General features: G+C 37.0%; 1 protein-coding gene across 1 annotated transcript; it reads right to left on the reverse strand.

Moving 5' to 3' along the window:
• Window positions 1-5,789: 5,789 nt before the first annotated feature.
• Window positions 5,790-16,461, reverse strand: LOC143465083 (uncharacterized). Its single transcript, XM_076963232.1, has 6 exons — window positions 16,334-16,461; window positions 14,763-15,233; window positions 12,316-12,462; window positions 12,030-12,179; window positions 11,782-11,934; window positions 5,790-9,475 (listed from the first exon to the last, which is right to left on the reverse strand). Exons 1-6 carry the CDS (start codon window positions 16,419-16,421, stop codon window positions 7,041-7,043), a joined length of 3,444 nt encoding a protein of 1,147 aa, XP_076819347.1. The 5' UTR covers window positions 16,422-16,461; the 3' UTR covers window positions 5,790-7,040.
• Window positions 16,462-21,725: the final 5,264 nt, after the last annotated feature.

The raw sequence follows: 21,725 nt of genomic DNA on the forward strand, positions 1-21,725 counted from the left end.
ATCCATGATCCGATTTCTGCATACCCAAAGTTAATAGAAAACACAAGTTGTGCGAACTATTGGTCACATTGTTAATTGGATAATGGGAAAAAAAATTGGTCACAAATCTCTGGTTCACCAGCTATCCTTTACAACGGAAATACTTCGTTTTTGAGCATAAATTCAACAAAGAAAAATAACGAATTTAAATTAAAATAAAATATGCTTGGATAGAAGCATTCTTAATCTGGTCAGTGGTGAAACGTTTTTTTACACTGACAAATGGAATACTTTTTATTTAAATATTAGTGAACTTCCTGGAACTGTTGATAAATGAATTGCCGTTTTGTGCAATAACTTTTACTGATAACTCATACATTGTTTTCCTATTAACTTTGGACGTACTACCCTAAAATGCATAAATTTCATCTTTATACACTTTGATTATTGTAATGTTATATGTCTATGGAGTTGTGTGTATGATTTCTATGGGTAGGGACTTCACCTCTATATATATACTGTATAGGTTGTATGTCAGCTGAGTGACAGTTTATTTGAGTGACAGTTCATTTGAGTGACATAATTGCAGTTCATTTGAGTGACACATTGATAAGTACTGTTTAATTCATTTGAGTGACACATTGATAAGGACAGTGAAATTCATTTGAGTGACAGATTGACATTTGTTGATTAAGTTGCAGTTGCTGTTAATTAGTAAATGCACAGATGACAACACACACACGACAAGTTTAGAGAAAAAACAACTAAGAATCCTCAACCATCTCGTCGAATTCTTCTGTTAGTTCCGCAGTTGGTCCGATCTTCAAATTACGCGCAATTCGGCAGAGAAATACTTCCTGTGGAAGGTCTTCTTGCTGGGAAAACAAATTTCCAATGCGGGTTTCTTTTTGCCTTGTCATACGCGATCGGCGCAATGGTGTCGATGCACCAAATTCAAGGCGAAAGAGTTCTTGGGAAACTCTATGATGCTCGCTTTGAAACTCTTCAATTATTTTGAAAATGCTTTGGTGGTATCTGTTAACAATTGCATTGAAAGGGTGATGCCAGGCCTCCTGGATGTTATTTGTACGTGCAAGACCCGATTGTTGGAGTTGGCTGACACTCCAAAAATCAGGTGGGAAGAGGGGTAGGTGTCGATTTGTAGGGCGACGGTTGATTGGTCGTCCTCCTCGGCGCGTTGCGGTTTGGATTGGGCAGCTTAAACGTACACTTCTTCGAAATATCTGAAAATTTTGCCTCATTTGGTGAAGCGTCTTGTGAAAGAACTGCAAATGCAGATGGTATTGCGTCAGCCTCTAAGAAGCTTAGCGCAAACAATGTTCTGATCTTTAAATTGAAATGAACTGTCACTCAAATGAACTATCACTCAGTTGAGCATGAATTATTTGTCACTCAAATGAAAGTTTAAAAGAATGTGTCACTCAACTGAGCTGTCACTCAAATGAAATGTCACTCAGCTGATCAACTACCACTGTATATATACGATACACGTGTTTGAAGGGCAGAGAGCCTTTGAGCACTAATAAAGCTTGTTGTGTGCAATCATTGTGTGCGACGCGACAAACAATACATGGTGTCTCAGAAACAAAGTGTCTTTTTTGCTGATCCTTGATGGAGTGATCCATGAGAACAAACTCGTTGACATATGTCCAGTCTGGAATAAGTGTGACTGGTGAAACAGGTACAGTGGTCCTCAGTCTTCTTCCCATCAACAATTCCGCAGGACTCCATCCACACTACAGTGGAGTTGACCGGTATGACAGCAGTGCCAGGTATGGATCTTTCGATTTCATTAGAAGACTTTTGGTTGTTTGAACGCTGCATTCAGCCTCTCCATTGCTCTGGGGATTGTGAGGACTACTGGTAGGATGACGGAATTCATACGTTTTTGCAAACTCACGAAACTTGAACGACGAATACTCTGGCCCGTTGTCGGAGAACAGCTCTCCTAGTATCTCGTGACGGGCGAAGATAGATTTCAGATGATTGATCACGTTTTCGGAGGTGGTGTTTTGTCCCAGTAAGGCTATTTCGATATATCTCAAAACGTAATGTATTACTAGGTATTTACGGTTATTGAATTGAAATATATCACCTGCAACTTTTTGCGAAAGATGTTTAGGAAGGTCCGAGCTAATCATTGGTTCTGTATGGGAACGACGGTGTTTTGTGCAAACAGGGCAGTTTGTTACGAAAGCTTCCCCTTCTTGATTTAGTCCAGGCCACTATACACTGGATCTTGCAAGATCCGACATTTAACAATGCCTTGGTGACCTTGGAGAATCTTAGAGAGTATCACGTTGCGTAAAACTGGCGGAATGTAAAGGCGATTGCCTCGTAATATCCTTGTTCAATAAACAGCTCGCTCGAGATACGTTTAAACGGAACCAATTTATAGCAAACCTTCGACGGCCATTCGGTTTAGCAAAACTTGATTGCTTGCTGAGCTATACCATCGGATGAAACTGCCTTTCGAATTTGCTCCAGTCGTTTGGTTGACGATGGTAAGGTCTTGATCACAGCATCGACATGCAAGTCTATTTCTTGTAAAAGTCGTTCGTCTTCTGCCGTAGTTTGGAGAAGAGCGCTTCTTAATAATGTGTCAAGTATCACCAGATTCCTTCCTGCGACATGAATAACGTCATAATCATACCACATCAAACGCTTACGAAATCTCTGGATCTTTGGAGACAGTTCATCCAGATTTTTGCTTCCCAGAAGACGAAGGAGTGGTTTGTGATTCATCTTTAGCGTGAAGGTTATGCCGATTAGATAGTCGCGAAATTTTTCACAGGCCCATGTGGACGCTAGGGCCTCCTTCTCGATCAGAACATAATGTTTCTCAGTGGCTACCATTGCTCTAGTCTAGAAGCATATGCAACTGGTAAAAGATCGTCCTATGGTCGAGAACATCGATCGTCTTTTGGTCGAGAACAGCTTCTAGGCCCCAGTAAGAAGCAGTAGACTTAGTGTAACTTTGGCGTTGACTAGATTCTGTAATACAGTACGCAAGCGATCGTCATGCTTGTTTTGAGTAGTTCCAAAAACTAAAATATCGTCCATCTTGCAGAGAACTCCTGGAAGTCCGTCCAAAGTTGTTGACATTTGTCGTTGGAAGTGCTCCGGAGCAGAAGATATTCCGAAAAGAATCTGTTAAAACAAAATCGTGCAAAGGGCGTGAAAAATGTTGTCAGCATTTTGGAGTTTTCCGCAAGGAGTATCTATCAAAATCCTGAATTCGCGGTAATCTTAGTGAAGACTTTAGCTCCAGCGAGTCTTCCAAGAGTTTCGTCGACAGTAGGTAGGCAGTGTCGCTCGCGGCAAATATTTTGTTCAAGTGCGTGAAGTCAACACATATTCTGACATTACCGTTCTTTTTTGGTACCACTACCAATGGTGAAAACCATTCTGTTGATTTAGTCACTTTCGTGATAACACCCTGACGTTCCATCTTCTGGAGTTCCTCCTTCACTGCATGCTCTAAGGGGATTGGTACTCGGCAAGGTGTAGACAGGCAGAACGGTTTTGCTTGAGGTTTAAGCTGTATTCGGTACTCTTCGCCTAATTTTCACAGACCTGCGAGAAGCAATGGAAATTTTTGGGTATAGTTTTTTATGTGGTTGACGGTGTTAACGTGGTCGATTGCATGAAAGACTTTGATGGCAGGCCACCCTACGAATAGTTATTTGAAATTTTTGATGACGTAGACGTCTTGCTCCACGGAAGCATTTTTTAACCGTAACTTCACATAGAACTTCTCTTTGACCTTGAGCTTGATGTTGCTTGACCCAACCAGCATCTGTTCCACCTGATTCACGACCACATCAGGAATGGATTCAAATTCGTTTTCCCCAACCGCTGTAACATCGGAACCTGTGTGGATACGGAACTGAAGAGAAGCATTGTTAACGGAAACCTCTGCGTTCGAGGCATCCTCTATGATAGCATCGACATGCATTCTCCCTAGAAACAAGGTTTTGTTATCCCTATTCATGAGCTTCACCGAATCGATGCTACGTTTCTTTGTCATACACACTTGACGGAAGCGTCCCTTTTTTCCAAAGGTATATCACGTTGCACTTCGCCGGGCAGTTCCTTCGTTGATGTTTTACCCTATTACAGCGCTACAGGCAACCAGAAGCGTTGCTTCTCAACGGTTGTTCTCCTTCGGTTGTCAGATGCCTGGATTGTTGTGTTGGTCGTCTGCAAGTTTCGCGAATATTATCGACATCTAAACTTCTTCTGGCTTACGGAGAGATTTTTTCTGATGCCGGATAGACTCTGTGCTGCGAACAATCTTAATTGCATTTTCTATCGTCAGATCCGAGTGTATTTGCAAGCGTTCAGATAAACTTGAGTCTAAAATGCCTACTACAATCCTATCTCTAATCATCTCGTCACGAAGGGCTCCGTAATTACAACCTCCTGAAAGAGTGTGCAAAAAATTAATGAATTCTCCCACTGGTTCGTGGGTTCGTGACTACTGCACTCGTCTGTTAAAGACGGCACGTTCATAAATAATGTTACGACGCAGGTTAAAATATTGATCGAAGCGCTTTTTTACGACGTTGTATGAACTCAGGGCTTCTTTAGATAGGTGAAACGAAGATGAAATATCGTCACTCTTGCTTCCCAAAGATATAGGAAAAAGTTCACCTGTTTCTCTTTTGACTCGTCGCAAAGCTTTAATGCTTGCCCATACCTTTCGAATCGACGAATCCACTTGTTCCATTCGTCTGGTGCACTGAAATCGAAGCATTCAGGTGGAGACAATTGAAGAGACATTTGTTTCTGAGCGGCTGAGTCCTACTTCTGACACCATGCAGTGTTTGTCGCGTCGCACACAATGATTGCACACAACAAGCTTTATTAGTGCTCAAGGGTTCTCTGCCCTTCAAACACGTGTATCGTATATATATACAGGGTTGCCATACCGTCCTTATTTCTAAGATTTGTCCTTATTTTTAAGGTCCGTGTCTTAGAAAATATTTTTGTTCTTTTTATAAGAAATGTCCTTATTTTCGTCTTGTTTTTAGGACAGTGGTTCGTATTTTGGACATTTTGACACCTTTGGTATGCCATTTTGTACCAAAGAGATACCAAAATTAAGAACATGCAGATAGTGTCCCGTTTTTGTTTTTTTTTATTTTAGGAACATTGGTTGCTTTCTCCTGTTGTGCACTGTTTGAAGTGGTATTCTTCTTTCGTTTCCTAGTCGTGCTTATTTTTGAGTTGAGACCGATGGCAACCTTGTATATATATATAGAGATAAAGATGAAGCACGTACCCATAGAAATCATACACACAACTCTATAGACAAGTAACTCTACAGTGCTAAACAGGATGATAAACGTTAATGTGACTCCGATGATGTCATATTCCATAGACCGCTAAGTCTCGTTAAGCAACACATTACGTTAACCAATCTGACAGCGTTGATATTGTTGTATTAATTAATTAAATTATTGATTCACGTCAATGCAATCATTGTTTTCAAACCACATACAAAGATATTCTTCAATGTCACTGTAAAACTAGACGCTGATCTATAAAGGGAAACGCATTGTGCGTTGTGGTAACTGCTTACGTAACCCGCAACTAATTGAAACCTATCGCATCCCATACAAAGACTAAACTATAGCACGACGTTATAGACGTTACATTTGTTCGACTAAAATATTCCTAAAGACCACAAATCATTGGTCTTCAAATTGCCGTTTAGCGTCAATCTACAGTGGGGATGTATCAAACTTGTGTTGTAGCGAAATTGTATTGATTGAAGCCGAAACAATTATTTTCATAAACTTTGTAATGTTACTTTCGAAGAATGAATGCGTGAAAATGAAGTGAAATATTTAAGTAAGAGTTGTCCTGGTCACCAAACAGGGGATAGCATGAATGAGAGCTTATGATAAAACCAAGAAATGAAAAGATCGATATAAGATGAAAAGCAAAGTAACCTATTTACTAGTTTAATGATAAACGTTTTACAACAACAACTTAAACAAATATACTGTACAACAAATATTGCAAATTTGATGCTTTCTTTGTTTTTTAATTTTGTTTTATTTGATACTTTTTTAATCTTTTAAAAATAGTTTTGACAAAATGTGATGAACTATGTGATAAGACGACAAATATAATAGAACAATACCAGTTATAAGTCAAAGCAAGAAAAAATAAAACAAAATGTTGTAGAAGTGATGTCTCTTACAATAAACAATGGTCAAATGTTCAAATGACGTAGCTTATAATATTTATGCTTGTGTTGGGTCGTGAATTCATGCAAAGGGTTAAAATTGTATTAAAGTTTACAAAATCAATTATCAAAGAGCGAAACATAAAGTGAAATGAAATATAATTTGTATGTTCTTTGACAATAATCATCACACAACAAGAAAAGCTTAAACATATCTACAACAAATGAAATAAAACGATCTTGTAACTTCATTTTGCGTTCTTTTGTTTTTTAGCAAAACACATATAATTATAATATATCTTAATGCAAGCCATCAAAGCAACAAAATATAACATTGTCGTATCATGCCAACATGTCAATAACCAATAAATAATTTTATTACTTTTTAACATCAACACTACTTGTCGCTAATAAATGACTTTTTAAGTGGCTAAAACAATTGTTAAGTTGAAGTTTGAGCGAGACAAAACTTTGGATGATTGTAGCTTTTCTAGAGCACGAAAAAAATATGAAAAAGAGAATCATTCAAACAGCAACACTTACGAAAATGTTATATTAATTTAAATCACACCAAAATAGTTTACAGAGCAATTGGTTACATGCGGCAAAATATTTTATGTAAGTTTCTCGTCAGCCGATTAAATTCTGCAAAAAAGAAGAAACAGTCGTTTGAAAGTTTAAACTTTAAATTAAACTCAAAATTTAGACACAAATAAAGACATTAAACGCAAATAAGTTGTTTTAGAGTTAGACAATGCCAAGTAAATTTGATCGAGTAAACTTAATACTTAGGAAATGACTTTAACCTCCATCGCATCTAGGTTGGAGGGTTTGATTGCAGTTAATTTGGGCGAATTCGTTTCAACAAGTATTTCACTTTCGTTTCGATGTAAGGCGAGTACAAGATGGGGTTAAATGCACTGTTGATGGGGAGGAGCACTCCTGCAGTGAATATCTCAACTCCATCTGGAAGCTTCACTCCACTCACACTTATGTAAGCCATTATGCAGATGGGAACCCAACAAAGAAAATCGGAAACAATGATGCGAGCGATTCGTTGATTCATTTTGGCATTTTGCTTCTGCGCGTTGTCGCTTTTTATCGGGCGATTTTTCATTTTCCAAGCGATTAAGCCGAATCCAGAGAGTACAAAGAGAAAAGAAAGGAAGTTGAAGGTTACTATGACAATGGAATAAGTCCAGAAACTATCACTGCGATTCACATATAATCGTGGCATACACACACTTGTAGTACCGTAGTAACCGATCTCACCTCTGGTAGCGTATTGGGGAAACTTATTATTTAAAAAGCTTTTAACGCTTTGCCAAGAATTTTCATTGAGATCCTGTGACGTGTTTGTAAGAATGACCAGACGACAAACAAAGTCTGTGACATAATCGTGAGTGACTGTGTCAGATAAAGAAAACTCGTTAAGAAAAAAAATTTTTGATTTAAAGTAACGTGTGGTGTTAGATACGAGAGCAATGATGAAAGAAATTATCCAAGAACATATTGCAACAAAAATCCAAGGTTTTGCAGACGCATTACGAGCTTTGAATGGATATAAGACAGCATACAAGCGGTAACCGGTAAGAATAGCCATGAGAAAGCAGGAAGTTTGACTGGAAATCATGCACAGACTTCCGGCCAATGAGCAAATTGTGCTCGATCTCCACTCATAATCGAATTCGGAGTATTTGCCTGAAAATTGAACATCTTTCACTAAAATAATCATCAAATATATTCCCATTAAACAGTCAGAGACAGAGAGGTTGATGATTAAAATATGGTTGCATAAAGATGCATTTCTGTTTTTACTTTCGTGCAGCTGAACAATGGAGAATATGGCGACGTAAACGTTTCCCACAATGGTGAGTATAATGATAAACCACAGCCATATTTTTAGACAGAGGTTGCTAATCATATCACGAGCGGACGAGAATATTCCTGGAAAAAATTCATCTGACCCATCAACACAGTCTTGTTTACCATTTAGAACTGAAGACTTTGGAATCGATGTCAAATTTCCTGTCTTTGTCATACAATAATGTCGTTTGGAGCAGTTTTTTTCGTCAATTCCATCATCACAGTTTTCCCTACCATCACATTTTTGTAAGACGTCGATGCTATGCTTCTCACCAGCTTTGCATTGAAATCGCTTCGGACAGTTTCTTTCATCAAATCCTTTGGAGCAGTTTGTGTCTTGCAAGTACTTCCATGCCTCATCAATGTAACCATCGCAGTATCGATCTCCCATCGTGAAGTAAGTGCGACAAGTATCATTGCAGAATACTGCAGAATTGGGACACGATTTGCACTCATCAGAGAAGTCGATGCATTCTGGTCTTCCATCACACTGGACAGCACGTGTGACACCCTGTTTGTTCTTGCAAATTCTTAAATCTTGATCAACTTGCAATAGTTCATTATAGTCCCTGAAAGAACGCACAGTACTAGAAACGTCATCTGATTCAGTACTCCAGAATTCAAACAAGTTGCATTGCGATGACCCAAAGAAGATATTCAAACACTCCGGCAAAGATGGATTTTCGCAGAGACATTCGTCTGATAGATCGAAACAATCAACGACACCATCACAGACTTGCTTAGGCGAGATGATCAAGCGATTGTCCAGACACTTAAAGCAATGAAAGGAGCCATCACTGCTAAAACAAAGATCAGAATTATCATAACATTGTGGGATGTCGTCGTATAGATTCCATTGAGGAAGGACGCATAGAATGGTTGAGAACTTGGCCGAACACTTAAATCCAGGTTGAGAAGTTATTTCATCAGTTCCGTCATTGCAGTCCTTCTTTCCGTTGCAGAAGTTTTGATTCAAGATTATGGATTGGTCAGTACATTGGAATATTCTGTCAGCGTTGCTAGCTGAAGTTTTTGTGCCAGAACAGAAAGAAAAGCAAACCGCGTCAGTCATGTTGCAATCATACTTACTACATTCTAATAAAGGTACTCTTGTACAAGTGGAATTGTCACACCAAGGTGAGATACAAAAGCTTTCATTTTCTAACCTAATAACTTCAAAAGTACAAAAACCCCAACTCAGTTTGTCAAATGATTTGATATACTGTTCATCATTACGACTATCACAGTCAAACTTTCCATCGTTGACGTACTCCATCGAGATACATCCTTCCTCCACATTGCAAGTAGGAAAGTTCTTAAGGAAGCAGGAACAGGTGAATTTGTCTTCAGCACAAGAACAGTTCATTTCATCTGATGAGTCTGAGCAATCCTTTCCTGTATTACATCTTTCTATAAAAATAAAGATGTTAAATTTTGATGCACAATCTAATAGTTTTATCAATAAGTCTATTGGTTAAATCTATTTCAACGAAAATTATGTGAAAACTGAACATATTGTCTTAAACTGATTTGTTCTTAAGCACAATGACATTCGTGTTCGCACATTGAAGTTTAACTCATATCCCTTCTATTTGTACACAAAATGAATAAGTGCGCTTGATATTCTGAACCCATTAAATGTTTACAAGTGCAGGTTCTATTTAATTGTAAATCTTATAGTAAGTATGTTTTTCATCGTATACCCAGACTTGATTTGGCCTACTTCCTATTTGCTTAATATTTGTAACGCTTGGCACTTTTTCATCTCGTATATGTAAAACTTTGACCAAGTCGAGGAGAAGCCGCGTGAAGTCCACCTTTATGTTCGTCTTTAGTCAAATTTTTAAGTGTCTTGCGACACGTCATTATTATCTCAGTGAGCGTCGAACTGACAACCTTTTGGATGTCGGCCTGCCGCTTTATGGCAATATCACGCAGCCAACTCTGATACGCCGACTCTGAGCCGATAAACGACACAAAAAGTGAAAACATAAGCTTCCAAAATCCATCTTTAAAGACCAATCGAAGGCCAGTAATGTCGATGTTGCTTTGGATTGGGAATTACCGCACCATTCACTGTGTTAATAGTTTCAAAATCGTAAACATAAATTCTGTGATAATGTGTTCTTATTATTAATTTGCTTCTAGCAAGATATTACAGAAGATTTCTTATCATACAAAGTTACATAAAGTTTGTTTAAAAACTTTTGAAGGTTCAAGTTCACAAACGGCAGTCCAACCGTGACAAAGAGGAAAAAGCAACGGTACAACCGGCATAACTGTAGATAAAGGCGGTGTTAAAAGTTAAATACAATGGAAGAACCGATTGGTTGTACACGTTAAGCCAATGGTTGAAGAATATTTCTGAATAGATTATGGCTCTGATGTTAAATCTGAAATTGCCAGGCATCTCAAACACAAACTTTCTAATCACAGAATAGGCTTTGCTGAACCGGACATTTTACCAAAGGTTTGTTATCATGGGGAAGCGCAAAAACAAACAAAGCAATAAATGAAATGAAACAAAACAAAATGAAACTAAATAAAACAAACAATGGCAACAAATCATTAATCTTCAACCGCCGCTCAGCGTAGATAACCAAATTACTCAGCAACCAAACTGGGCATAGTGGACAAGCTTCCTATAGTTTCCCCGAATGTAGCGAAGCGATCTCAAACGCCGATGACACTTTGAATGACACTAAAAGGCAGGTGTCGGTTGACGCTCAGAGTCACTTGAACGTAATCCTTGCAGCCCGAGGCATACCAAGTCCAGTATCGCTTGGTAAAGACAAACAAGGAATTCAAAATGGACGACGAAACTGCAAGGTCAAGAAGCGACATCTGACGGATCTACAATTACTTGTATCTACGTAGTGTCATTCGCTGGCTCGTAAATAAAAGACAACTCAACTGGGAGCGGATTTAGAAGAACATCGACAACTCACAAAGGAAAGACACAACAAAACCTAAGCGATGACTTCTCCGACAATACTGAAAGACCACCAAACTTGATCGAACATTTTTCTCCATTTTTTTTCATTTTTTTTTTCTCACCTTTCTAGGGCACAGTGATAACAATAATATGATTTGGACAGGATTCATTGTTGTTCGTTACCTATTTTTAAGAAATTGATGTTCCCTTCTTTTGGGTGAGGCCGTCACTACCACTTCTATAATTTCTATGATTTATATATACTTTTTTATACTTCCTATAATTTCTATAACTTATAACTTCTAATTTTTTATATGGATGAAACCTCTGCCTTAAATCTATGCACTGAGGTTGTCATACATAAGGCTGAGTTAGCGCTGACAGACTGGTTTATGAAGACGTGCATTTGAAACGTATTATTGCGCACCAAGCCTAAGATATTCTGATAATGCCAATTGTGACATGATCCTGTGGAGAATACTTGCATATGTTACAAAATGGCGTAACAATTATGTGTTTTACTGCATGTTCATTTTATCTGTGGCTAGTTGACATATATTTGCATTATACATCTGTATGACGACATAAAAACAACTATATGAATGAATAAACAAGAGTAGCAACAAACATCAAATAATAGCTAAATATTTTCTAGTAAATGAACCTAGTTTCTAGCATTATTTTGTCAAACTAAATCATTACAAAATAAGCAGTTAAACATCATTAAAGAAAAATACCTTTATGCTATACAGTTACGTTTTAAAACTAAAATTTCACCTACCATCATCCTTATAACATACACGTACATCACTTCCTTTACAAGAGTAATCATCAATCTTATTACAAGAGCAGCGAAGCGCTTGTGTTGAAGGACATGATGGACAATTCCACTCGTCGCTTCCATCTGGGCATTGTGCATTTCCATTGCATTTTTCTGCATAAAGTATTTTTTAATTAATTAGGATAATTTAAAATATGTTCTTGTAATTAGTTATCAAAATAATAACATTAGTAATGAACTTCACCCACCATCGTGCTTATAACATACAGGTCCTCTTTCTTTACAAGAATAATCATGAACTTTATTACAAGCGCACTGAAGTGGCTTCATCAAGGGACATGATGAGCAATTCCATTCGTCGCTGCCATCTTCGCATTGTGCATATCCATTGCATTTATCTTCACAAAGTATTTTTAATTAATTAAGATATTTTAAAATATGTTTCTGTAATTAGCCATAAAAATGTCAACATTTATTAACAAAAATATCGTTTGTAATGAACTTATTTACTTATTATTTATGAACTTCACCCACCCTGATGTTTATAACAACTATATTCTCTTCCTTTACAAGAAAAATCATCAATCTTATTACAATCGCAGTGAACTGGTTTCCATATGGGGCATGAACAATTCCATTCGTCGCTGCCATCTAAACAATCTCCATATCCATCGCATTTCTCTGTAGAAAGTATTTTTAATAATTCGGATAATTTGAAAACCAAGTTAACTTTTAACGTTAAGACGTAAAACAATTTTAAGCTTTCTATTTATTCTACAAGAATAAATTTTAATTTGCAATTTTACGTCTGTGTAGAAACCAAGTCATTTTTAACCTTATTGTGTTACAAAAGCATTGTCACCGCATTATATGAACATATTATTTCATATGGTTTGGTCTTAGATATAGTGACATAGTTAAGTTATATCACATGCTTTGTTTTCCCTTTCACCGTTCTTTGTAGATAATGTGTTTATATTGGCGCTTTATACAGATTGGTCACACTTTTGTGGCTTATATAAATCATGCTGGTGGCCAGTGGTGTTCAAGCTTTTCTCACTGAGGACCATGCACGAAAAGTTTAATCAGAGTTCAGCCGACTCCGTTATCGCAAAGCTACGTATGGACAAGTCGGAAAAAAACACGCTTTTGTAACTATAACTCAACCGATCTGACGGGTTCATAATCCTGCCCGATCGTCTCGGTCTACTTTCATTCAATTGTGTATCAGTTCTTTCGTATCTGTTGGATCCATTTCGATAAGCTGGTATCCTTTCCGGCAGCAGGTGCGAAATTTCTTTCAAAATTCGTTAGTTTTATACTCAACAAATATTTAGAAGGCGGCACTTGTTGACCCATTTGCTTTGGTGATCAAGGTGTCAAGTCATGCACAGATACAGTTAATTCTTTGCCATCTGGATGTTAGATGCATATAGATAGCGTTTTCTTAGTGGGCTTTTAAAATTGATTGAAATTCTCTCCAAGAGCTGTGTTGCTTATATAAGATCAGTGCTTTTAAAATTATAGAACAGTGGCTTAATCTCAGCACAGATTAGACTCTGGGCAAAAATTTTCTAAAGACCGTCTAAGGTATTTTGCCTTTACGAGATAGTGTAGACGACAGATCCTAGGATGACGGAAGTTCCTGTGAAATTCCACGAGATTACTGTTGTACACGATAATGTTGCCCCTAGAGAATTCACTCTCGAGAGCATGTCATGGGCCGCATTGATGTCCTTCCAGGTTTACGAATGATTTTGTATTAAATTTGATTCTTTTTGTAGATGTATTCACGATCTTGTACGAGAATTGTCCTACTTCAATCCTCTACTGCTGGATGCTTGAAGTCTTGATTTTATCATTCTTCTGAACACTGAACATGTACGCTGCCGATCTTTGAGCAGTGAATGGTTTGTTATGAAAGTAACGGGCATGAGTGAACTTTTACAAACGTTTGCAAGTATCAGCTTCTACGAAAGTAGTTTTGTGGTGCAAAGAGCACGAAAGTAAAACGATTAAAAAGCACATTATGATTTTTCACGGGGCTGTTATTAATAATAGCAACAATTCTCCATTACGGCTCGAAAAAGTTAAAAATTTAATGTTTTTTTCAATCCTATAGGTCGAGTTCTGCAGTCTAAAAATGCTTTTGATAAGTCCATGATCAGAACAAAGTCAGAAACCATCAGAAATATCTGAAAATCTGCGATTAATTACGCATCAGATATAAAGCCAATAAACAAATTGTTTTATTTGTCCTTTGTTAAAATTTACTTTAGATGGGGATATTTAGATTTAGGTGGGGATATTCCCTTGCCAACACTCCAGATGCCAAATATGACCGTACATTTACAAAACTGACCAATTCTAATCTAATTAAAATCTATGGTCTGACTTGGAACCCAACGAAATTAAGTTTGGATTCTTATTACCGAGCTTGGATTATTTCGGCGCAAGAAAAACCGGTTTGTCTTTACATGGGGCTTGAAATGGGAAATAGTGAGTCAACCTTATATGGTTACGGCAGAGCAGGCGATTTATTTTTACCGAACTAAAAAAAAAACAAAACATAAACCGACTTCAACAAAGAAACTAAAAGTAAACTCTAGCACAAATTTAATTCACAATACTGTGTTTGGCTAATACTGTATTTCACATTCAATAAAACTTAGCGCATATGACGTCACAATGGATTATTGCCAAACAACGTAGAGAAATGCGGATAAAACTTAAAGAAAATTATTAACAGAACTACACCTCCTTTACAAGTGTAAGTCATATTATTAAACAATCTTATTTGACCATGCAGTTAACATTAAGATTAAGGTGTTATTGATGAGTTAGCATCGAATGAAAAATATGATTCAAACAAAATCTAAATAACCTATGCATAGCTTTCATTTTACTTTAAAGTAATAAATTTAAATCTCAGAAAAAGTTTTAAAAATTTTGTTTAATCAACGACAACAAATTCAACTTACCCTCATCATCGTAGCATCTCCATTTATCCCCGCAAGTGTCGTTTTCTTTCTTGTAACAATCACATTTGTGTTGTGGGCAACCATCGCAAATATCTTCATCGCTGTTATCCTTGCAATCATCATATCCATCACACTTCCATGATGCTGGTATATATCGACCATTGTTGCATTGGAATCCTCCCCTGCACTTCTCATTATACTCATCTCTCATATTCACACAATCCAACTCTTTATTACAAACTTTATTTTCATTGATGCATTGATAAAATCTCACACCGACTCCATCATAGCACTGATACTCGCCAGGACCGCATCTACAATCAATTTCGTCAGCTCCATTCAAGCAATCTGGTTGTCCGTCGCAGACCCACGATTGTGGTATACACTCACGGGAATCCCCTTTTGCATCATCCTCACACCTGCAGTTGAACTCGGATGGTTGGCAGCGTGGACTGTAAAAGTGGCAATGACCTAAACACAAACAAAATATTCTTGCAGGAATATCACCATGCATCGAATATTTCCTCAGTTATATCTTACCACCATATATTACGTCATATTACCATATATTACCATATATTACGTCACATGTTATCAGGGCTAACAGACAAGGGACAGACACACGCACACCGCCTATTACGACAGTCAGTAATATGTGACGTCACATGTCGTCGTTTAAGCAGATGACGCCAGTCAAGGCTTATAACAGAATTTGTTAAAATATCAGCAAATGTTGCAATAGAGGTTTCCAATAAAATACCAGAAACTAATTAACTAAACCTGGAATTTATTCAAACACGTAACTATCGGACCGATATTTTCTAAACATGCAACTGACAAACCGACATAGTGCTAACAAGAAGATATGTTATGTCCAATTCTTGATGTCTTGTCTTTAACAGGCAGCCACAACACGATCACTCAGCAAAATGTGAAAATTTATAAGAGAAGCAAACAATTGTCATGATAACAAATCCGTCTGATAAACCGCCATCCCCACATGCCCAACAAGTATGAGGTGTTCATGACGTGATCATTCTTTATTGGCTATCTAGGGTAGACGTCGTATAATACTGATAATAATAATTACAAAATGCTGCTCCTTACACCGAGCGCTAAACATCAAAATCAAGTTTGATCTATTATTGTACCATTATTTCTTTCTATTCAAGAATTCATTTTGGAGCGCAAATTGTGTACTTAATCCAAATTTTAAAAATCAACAAAATAATCATAGTCAGAAATTGAAATAATCATGATGCGATATACAAAAGCAGTGGTACGCTTGAAATACCAGCAAGAAAATATACAGAAACCGAGATAACCAATTTTGCTTTCTTCGACGTCGACATCTCAATTGTCATCGTCACAATTGTTACAGATGAGCCAATGACTCAATAATTAATCACTACCACAGTAGGCTAGTTGAAAGTATTTTATAAGTAGGCTTGTATACTAGTCTACTCGGAAGGTTTCCTACGTGATCCTTATATTGACCACCAATGATCTACCCGGATCTTGTGGTCAAAAAAACAGGTCAATAAATTTACGATTTAAACCAAATTACTTACTAAAATTAAGAGTCTGTGCAAATGAAAGCTGAGGTCTTGCTTGTGCTGAGGTCAGAAGTATCATCAGAAATAAAAAGATCAATTTCATTTTTAATCTTATCTTAGAGTAAACCTTTCTGCACCTGCACGAAAAAGATATTACTGTTATGTTAACAATGATCTTTGTAATAACCGCTGTTTGGAGTAGCGTACACCATATGACGTGATCATTGGGATATCACGTGATCACTCATCGCATTATCATCACGTACTTACACTTTATAAACTACTCAACACAAATCAAAATATTTTGCCGTTTATACGACAACAATGACGTTATACCAGGAACTTGATGACGTTACCATTGTGGTAACAAAAGACTTTCGCTTCTATTAAACGGTCCTGGGGCACAGAATCAAATTTGGATGATGCGACGCAAGCAAAAAATAAATACAACGTGGGTTTATCAGAACTTGCACCAAAAAAAGTTCGATACCTGGGTTTCGAGTTGTTAGGAATCATAGACTGATATAAGCTTAAATGAGACAAAAATGCATCTGCACTACCTGCAATAATATTCGTACCGTTTAGTCAAACCTTTCTTTGAACACACAAACTCATGCAAGTTTTGGAACAAGGTCCAAGTTTTTCTATTGTTCTGCTTTACAAACGTTTAATGCATCTGCGCATTTTCTTACAAACTGGCAATATTTCACTGGAAACTGGTAATACTTCAATATTTCACCGGAATAGAACTGTTTTATCGTCAGCCGACGCTCGTTGCCTTGACGCTCGAAGACCTTGTTGCCCATTCAACTCACTGTGCTCTGTAGTTGAGTTTAAGAGTCTGATAAATGTTGTTTATCAGTTCCTTATGAGTTAACTGTACAATCTTAAAGCTAAACAGGATGTTCGTTAATATGACTGCGAGGATATCACATTCCTTAGACCGCTAAAGCTGGTTAAGCATCACATTACGTTAACCAAGCTCACAGCGTTGATATTGATGTATTATTTATTCATGTCAATGCAATCACCGCTTTCAGACCATATTTAAAGAGATTCTTCAACGTCACTGTAACACTAGACCCTGATCCACAGATAGAAACTCATTGTGTGTTGTGGTAACAGCTTCAGTAACCTGGATGTAATTGGAAACGGTACACATCCTAAACAAAGACCATAGAGTAGCACGGCGTTTGATATAATAAATAGACGTAGCCTAATATATGACTGATAATTTTAAAATATTATTAGATCTGCACAAGCATTACGTAGAAATAAAAAAGGCTAATTTTTTCCAATATTTTGGTTTAAAGCCACATTGATGTTCTATGCAGTGTTCCCTCTCAAAAAATTTCACACTGAGCAAAAATTTGTTTTAATAAGCATAAATATTTCAAGGCTGAATTCACAGAGTTTAAATAAATTACAAACTTTGTGAGTTATTAGAATAAGTACAAAATTGAGTCAAAATATGAACAAAGTAAGCATTTACTTCAAAGAAATTCTTCTTGATTTTGTACTTTTCTAATTTTCAAATACTTTGTCGTGGTTTCTTGCTGAGTTTTAATAGGTATAGGTTATACTTATAAAACTGTACACCGCTATACAGTATAGCTGATTCATATCAATAGACCCTTGCCGAGTTACGGTATGGTTGGCAAGATATTTTCGATCGCTTATACTTAACAATGGAAAATGTGGACCCACTTTGATTCTTCTTCAAATTGCAAGCGTTCTAGGTTTTGGATTGTAATGATTTTGCTCAGCTAAGTGGCATATGAATTTTTTTATGCAATAAAGAAAAAGTTTGAAAATATGTTGCCTAATTCGCGATGCAGGCATAGCTCGTTGGATAAAATTAAGGAAAGACTCATCTGTTAACTGCATCTTCTGCAGAATTCCACAAACGCATTGCTTTAAATCGACTCTAGTCAAACAGCGGTTTGACTGCTTCGACAATAAAATGTCAACCCTTTTATCAGAGATGTATACTTCTGGCCTTAAGCTGGTTCCTCGCTTACCAGATAAACATTTCATGTTAACTTGTGGCCTAATCACCTTCAAAAAGCTTAAAAAAAGTTATACAGTTGTACAGTTGAACCGTTATCCTTATTCCTAAAACCATTAATACTGATTCCCTATTGGTCACTACAAATTCAAATCGAAAAACGCTATAAAATTTAGTTATATAGTGCGTGAAGTAATCACTATGTGGAAGTTATTCTTATCGCTTTCTGCGCAACTCATTCACTGATCCCAGTAAACAACCACGGTTGGACCATTTGAAAAAACTGTTATCATCAATAAGCAAATGTTACAATAAGTTCATTGTTTACCTACATTTCAATGACGTAAAGGAAATAACGAATTTAATCGTGACAAACAAACATGGAAGCCACAGATGGATCATTTTTGTGTAATTTGAAGTGACTGTGTTGTACAGCGGAAAACCGTGAAGTACGATCTTCAATGGTTACCCGTTATTCACAAAAACGTACACTAAAAGTGTTTCAATAACCCTATAACTCAAAACCACTAAGTAATTACTATTAGCGACCAGACTAAAATGATATACCACCTCTGCTGCATTTATCATGATTGAAGGCTTTACCCATTTAATTCCGCATTCCCATTACAATAGGTAGTGCAGTGTTTATAATAAATAATGTGTTTAGTTTAGCATACATAGTCTTGTAAAAGAAATACTTTACCAAAGAATAATAATAAAGAATGCTTTTTCTTACGCTTTTATGTTTTTCCAATGTTTTAGGAGTTTTAGTAAAAGACCGTTAAGAGAAAATGATGAATTACACAAATGAAACGTTTGCAGTTATTAATACAACTATAGTTAAAGTTGTGAGCAAAAATATCATAACTAACGATTACAGTAAATTACAACTACAGTTACAATACGATAAGATAACAATGCATTCAGAATAAGTTAAGCGCTGCCCGTGTCTGCAGATATGTATGGAGAGTGAAGTCTCACAGGAACTTGTGACTCACCTGTCATCTTGAATGCCTTGAATAGTAACCAAGGAAAGCGAATGTCTCCAGAGAGTGAAGAGTGTTTTTTAGCTCCGCGAACGGGTTGTCGCTGGTTGCAGATGAAACTTGATAAGGTTGGGTCTAGTGTTGCCTGGCGAGCAAAAGCAAAAGCCAAAAGAATCTTCATTCGAGGATGATCCTGATACTCTGTTTATTTCTGTTGTCTGGTCTGAGTTGACGTAATTAAAGATCTTCCGTTGCGGCCAATCCTGCTACACCAATCCTTGTCCCGGTATATAAATATAGTCGCAATGTTTTATCCATTTGTTGTGAAGCCATTTACATACATTTTCTCCCTGCAGTGTTTGTGGGAGCCAGTTACTTTCAGATTTCTAATTCGACGTATTAACTGTGGAACCAAACGCATTCAACTGTTTATCCGGAGTAGGTTTCCCAGCAAATCAAAGAAAAGCGGGTGTGGGAATGGGAATGAAAACATTGGAGTTAGATTAAGATTCGAAGTGGATTTAGATTTCAGTCACTCTGTAAATTTGGTTAACAAGTAAATTTGAAAATTAGCTAATTCATTTCGATTGAGTAGTGGCAGCCATTTATTTCCTAGCAATTGGGTCAGTTAGATTCATATTTTTACTTCTCCGTTTTATTTCTGAAGCCAGTTACACATACATCTGTAGTTTCCTGCTCTGTTTGTGGAAGCCAGTCACATTCAACATTTTTCAAAGTATTTCACCATATGTAGTTCACGCAGCTTGTCGTCTAATGATGGTTAGGTGAGGAGAATGAATTTGCAAAAATTTGTTTTCAGTTGAGATGGATTTATATCAGAAGGTAGATGTTATTTAGGTTTACATTACTCTGTAACTGAAGTTAACAAAGAAAGGCCTGTTATATCCGTGTTCAGTATTTCCCTGTGTTGGCTGTAGAATACAAGCCACTATTGCTAAATTTCAAATAAAAAACACAAGAACAGAGTCATCAGGAGCATTTTCTGAGCTTGGCAATGCTGACCATTCCAACAATTGCTCAAAAATGACCAGTACAGGAAATTTTTAGGTCATTTGAATGACGGAAGGAAACTTTCTGCTTGTTTGACGCAGAAGTTTTTGAGTCTAAGGCTCCAAGTATGACAAAACGTGGTATTCTTTTACATGTAAATCTGTCTGCAAAGTTCCACAAGAAATGAGTGCATTCGAACGAAAACGTTCATAATTTTCTAGAGGATCTTGCAGAAGCATGATCTTACAGCGCCCACCAAAAATTTCTTTTATTACTTCACAATTACTCGGATGTGTGCGAATAATGTATTTAATTATTTAGTTCGACAGAATCCACTTCCACAGGCACTTCCTTTCACGAAAAAAACACAGTAAATTACAGAACTCATCCGACAGAGATTTAAATATCTTATGAAGTCTGAAATATTCTGCTTGAAATCCAACGTTCATGTTGAGCCACTTATCGACGTGACAACCAGCCGGTTCGGCAAAGTTTACTCACAGCCAATAGGAAACCCTCTACTGTGATCAAAAAATCGAAACTAAGTTTGTTACATTTTTTGGTCTCCTGATGTTTCGTCGATCTTCTGATTAACGATGATCATTGATATTTTGTAGCCTAAATTGTGACAAGAAAATTCCGTCTTCGTAAACATTCCATTTTTTTTCTACCGCATGGTGATGCTCATGTACTACAATTTCAGTTTTCCATATATAGTATATCCACATGTGGCGTATTCCAGAACTCATGGTGCTGCATCCTCCTACTGCTGACCATATTATTTCAAATTGTAAAATTCTAGGTTTAAATTGGTTCCCAGTCTCTCAGTTACATTGTTTATTTTGAGTGGCGGCGTAACTGCCGTTAAATGTGCCGCATATGCGACTCCTTTCCTCAGGTAATCAAGACTTCGAAATGTTTTAAAATCTTAACCTATACGTTGCATTACGACGAAGGATCTGCAGTAATCGCGTCGTGACTGTGCGCAGCGATGGGGGTCTGGGCCTAAGCGGAAAATGTTAGTAAGACTGAAACGAACAAATTGAACTCAGTGGATGGACACTTCTATGCAAACATTTTAAGTACTAACTCTACTCAAGTATTTTCAAGCGCAAGATAGAGAAATCTATTACTAGACCATGCGACTATTTGTTTCTTACTGGTATATAAATACACAACGTGATAAGAGAGAGAGAGAGATATGAGAGAAAGAGAAACCGGGATAAAAAAGCGCGAGCAAAACCGACTTAAAAGATTTATGCGGAGGAGATTAGAATGGTTAGGTTTAAAATTTAAACAATGGGTTGTTTGACGATACTGAACGTGGGTTGGCGGTTGTGGACCTGGATTCTTTTGTTTATCACAAAGTGTGTGGCAATTCCAAAGTTGTCAGTAAGTCTAA

Source organism: Clavelina lepadiformis, chromosome 7 (assembly GCF_947623445.1).
Source record: "Clavelina lepadiformis chromosome 7, kaClaLepa1.1, whole genome shotgun sequence".
Taxonomy (NCBI): domain Eukaryota; kingdom Metazoa; phylum Chordata; class Ascidiacea; order Aplousobranchia; family Clavelinidae; genus Clavelina; species Clavelina lepadiformis.

Bases quoted from the DNA above. Each gene is read 5' to 3' on its own strand.
- LOC143465083 (XM_076963232.1), bottom strand. From the start codon at position 16,421: ATGAAATTGATCTTTTTATTTCTGATGATACTTCTGACCTCAGCACAA. The intron at 15,234-16,333 runs GTAAGTAATTTG...GTTTGTGTTTAG, and splicing joins TGCACAGACTCTTAATTTTA to GTCATTGCCACTTTTACAGT. The intron at 9,476-11,781 runs GTAGGTGAAATT...TTATTTTTATAG, and splicing joins TGTATGTTATAAGGATGATG to AAAGATGTAATACAGGAAAG.